We start from the raw sequence: 3,375 nt of genomic DNA, 5'->3' as shown, positions 1-3,375 counted from the left end.
TATATATATATATATATATGATTTCGTTAATAAAATTGTTATTTATAAAAATTAAAATAAAACGAACTTATTTAGAGTCGTACGTGTCAAAAACTTAATATTTAAGATTTTTATCATTTTGCTAACTGATACATTTATCTTTTTTTTTTATCTATGTACATATTATGAATATTATGACATACTATCCTAAAAAACTAAAATTAAAAAATTGTTAAAATGTTAAAATTTTTCACATCTTCAATGAAAGATATCTCAATTTCTCATTTCATCCATCCATCGGTGTGAATCTTGATATATATCTTGATTTATAGTTCAGTCATGCGCAATCTATGGTCCATTTGTGAATTTTTTGCAGCCCGTTGGTGCCAAGTCATAGCTGCAAAAATAAAATCATATTTTTATGCAAGCGAAATAAGCATTATGCAATTCGCCAAAATATTATTTCTTTCTGAAAATGACCTTTAAAAAAGGTTGCTGCTCCAGTTTATGTTTTATTATATAATAAATGATTAAAATCAATCGATTAAGAATTAAAGAAGATAGAGTCTGCCATCAATGTTGAAAACATCAATGTTGATACAGAAATTGCCTTGATTACAAACTTGCAAATTCGGCTGACAATAACTGCGTGCTTCTCATTTTTATTCCTACCACTCGCGTCAATGAGTGACATTTTTTTTTTTGGAACGGATCGGTTAACGAGTTCGCGTATGGTCAGTCCCCAATCAGGCGCGATTGTCCCGCAACGTGTAAGTGGCTTGCTTGTGTAAAAGCGACCCCAAGTTTGGCGCGATTGGACACGTGTATGTTTCGCGGGCAACCGCGACAGGCGGACGACGGGACATTGCCGCTTGTATTTGGTATATGACCCGACCACCCTCGATGGCCGCCTTTCTTCTCGGGGGGTGAATCGCGTATGCCCGCAGCGCGACCGCAGATGATTGGCGCGCGCCAAGAGCAATCGACCCTCTCGCGAACTTAGGGGTCCCGAAAGGCTTAAGCCACCCTGGGTGGTCGTAAATATAATCGAGTCCGGAATTTAATAGTGGAATTATTAAAAGTCATATGAGATGAGAAAAATACCTCGCACCGTTACTTTGCGTTAATTCACACACACATATAAAATATATATTTGTATTCAATCATGAGAAAATATACCGAGAAAAAGATGCTTAAAAATTTATTTGGGAGAAATATATTTACTTTACTTCACTGAAATGGAATTTTGTTTAAATGTTTGTAATGTTTGTTTGTTGTACGAAATAAAATTTGTTTGTACGAAATAAAATTTTTTTTCTAGCAAATAAGTCATTTATTTTTATTTTTTTACAATTAATGAAATATATTTCACAAGAATGTATATTTCATCAAATTTTTACAAACAAATTTTTTCGTAATAAATATCGAAGAAAATGTCACAAGTAACAATTGTTTCGCAATATTTCGACATTTTTCTTTTGGTGAATCTTCTTTTATAAAAAAAGTGTTATCGGAATTATATTAGTAATAAAAATGAATGTGTTTTCCTCTTTTATTTTTCTAAAGTTTATAAAAATGACTTACAATGGTTTGCCAGTGGTGCAATTTTTGATCGTAAATTTTACAAAAGGTTTGATTAAAAGGCGCAGCCAAGCGCGCTATCTTCAGCAGAGGACGTTTATTCGTGTCGTATATGAGGCACCTCTTTCCGAGAAGCAGCAGTTTTTATAGCGACCTGGATACAAAGCCACAGGCCTTTGTAGCTCCTATCCTCTATCGATATATTTTTCGGCGGCAAAAAGCGGAGAACGAGACACTCGTTTTGACTTTGGATCTTCTTTTATGTTTCAGAACGACACGATGCAAGTGGTGTGGCAATATCACGTCGAGGAGCCGGTATCAGCAGCCGGTATTTTACCTGATCACGGGGCAGTGCGAGGATCGAGACCATTGTATCTGGTGCAAAGAGACGCACAGCCCAGACGAAATTCGCGTAATCAGGAAACGGATCCGCCTCTGAAAATCTGGGACATTTTGAACAAACAGGTGAGTTGCTCTATTTTTAATTAACATTTAAATCCTTATATTCACAAGATGTCCTATGAGATAAAAATCACTCTACGGATATGATTCAGAAATTCTGTCAAGATAAATGTTTAATGAATAAAATTAACGGAAGGAAATATTTCGTTTTACTTCAGATGTAATTAAAAGAGAGAAGGAAAGAGATGAGAGAAAGAGAGCAGTGGTACATTGCATTTATTATGATTTGCGTTATTACGACGGTACGTGACAAGAAACAAGAACAAAGTTAATATTCATCCCGACCGCGGAGAAATTCGCGAGTGCGAACAAAGACGATTAAAGAGTTTTAATTAGAGTTCACGAAAGTGGATCTGCCATCGGCGTTGTGATATTGGACTCGATTTGTAGTGGAGGGCAAGATTCAAGCCGGGTTTCATTTAAGTATTTAAGATAACTAACTTACTTTATTCAGCCTTCGCTGAAGAATCATCGTCAGCATTGTAACTCGTTATTAACTCAACATTAATTTTAAATCAAGAATATTTAGCTTCGTACTGAAGTTTTCTGAAAACTTGTAATGAAAGTAAAAAGATTCCACTCTTCATCAAAGATTGGATTCTTTCTCTCTCTCTCTCTCTCTCTCTCTCTCTCTCTCTCTCTTTCCGGATTTTTGAAATGTTAAAAACTAATAATAGGTAACATTCAACACTTGATTCTTTTAAGTAAGCTGTATTACAAGTATTTTAAATAAATGAAAAAAAAATTACAGATTTTTTTACTGCATAATTTCAAAGTAATACAAAAAAATTTGTAACGGAATTTTAGAACTCGAATAAAAAATTATTTTAATAAGAAGTCGATGTTTTACAAAAATAATTAAAATAAAATGAGAAAATTTTCATTTAAACTATAAACATGTATTGTTAACTATATTGATTTTATTAAACTATTTCATATTTATACAATTTATTTTATACAAAAAAGTATAAATTTCCAATTCCGATAGTTTTTTTATTGAACATCTGATAAATCATTAAGCTTTGAAGATTGTAAAGAAATATCGATTATTTCGCAAACCTAAACAGAGAGAAAGTTAAAAATATTCACGTACGAAACAGGGAGAGAAATTGGTTTCGCACGATCAGCATTTTAATGTTTGTAGAGACGCGCGGCGAATCATTCGTTTATCCGGATCCGAGAACAAGCTTTTTCAAAGCTCTCTCGTCATACGGTTTTGTTTCCGTCATTCGTCGACACGTGTACAGGTCGTGTGTGCGTATGTACGTCGCGTGCGTGAAATGAATGTTCGAATGCATTTAGCTGGGTGCGCGCGCGACTGGATTTTTATCACGCAGCTGAGTTAGAGAGAGA

General features: G+C 34.2%; 1 protein-coding gene across 1 annotated transcript in view; it reads left to right on the top strand.

The window, feature by feature from the left end:
- LOC108693565 (MOXD1 homolog 2) overlaps positions 1-3,375 on the top strand; it is a 106,457-nt gene that overhangs the window by 89,346 nt on the left and 13,736 nt on the right. Inside the window, exon 3 of the mRNA XM_018202576.1 lies at positions 1,831-2,025. Within this exon, the coding sequence (XP_018058065.1) occupies positions 1,831-2,025 (195 nt within the window). The remainder of the gene's footprint in view (positions 1-1,830; positions 2,026-3,375) is intronic.

This window comes from Atta colombica, unplaced genomic scaffold (genome assembly GCF_001594045.1).
Source record: "Atta colombica isolate Treedump-2 unplaced genomic scaffold, Acol1.0 scaffold92, whole genome shotgun sequence".
NCBI lineage: Eukaryota > Metazoa > Arthropoda > Insecta > Hymenoptera > Formicidae > Atta > Atta colombica.
The sequence above is the reverse complement of the archived record's forward strand: the minus strand, read 5'-3'. Positions and strand labels throughout refer to the sequence as shown.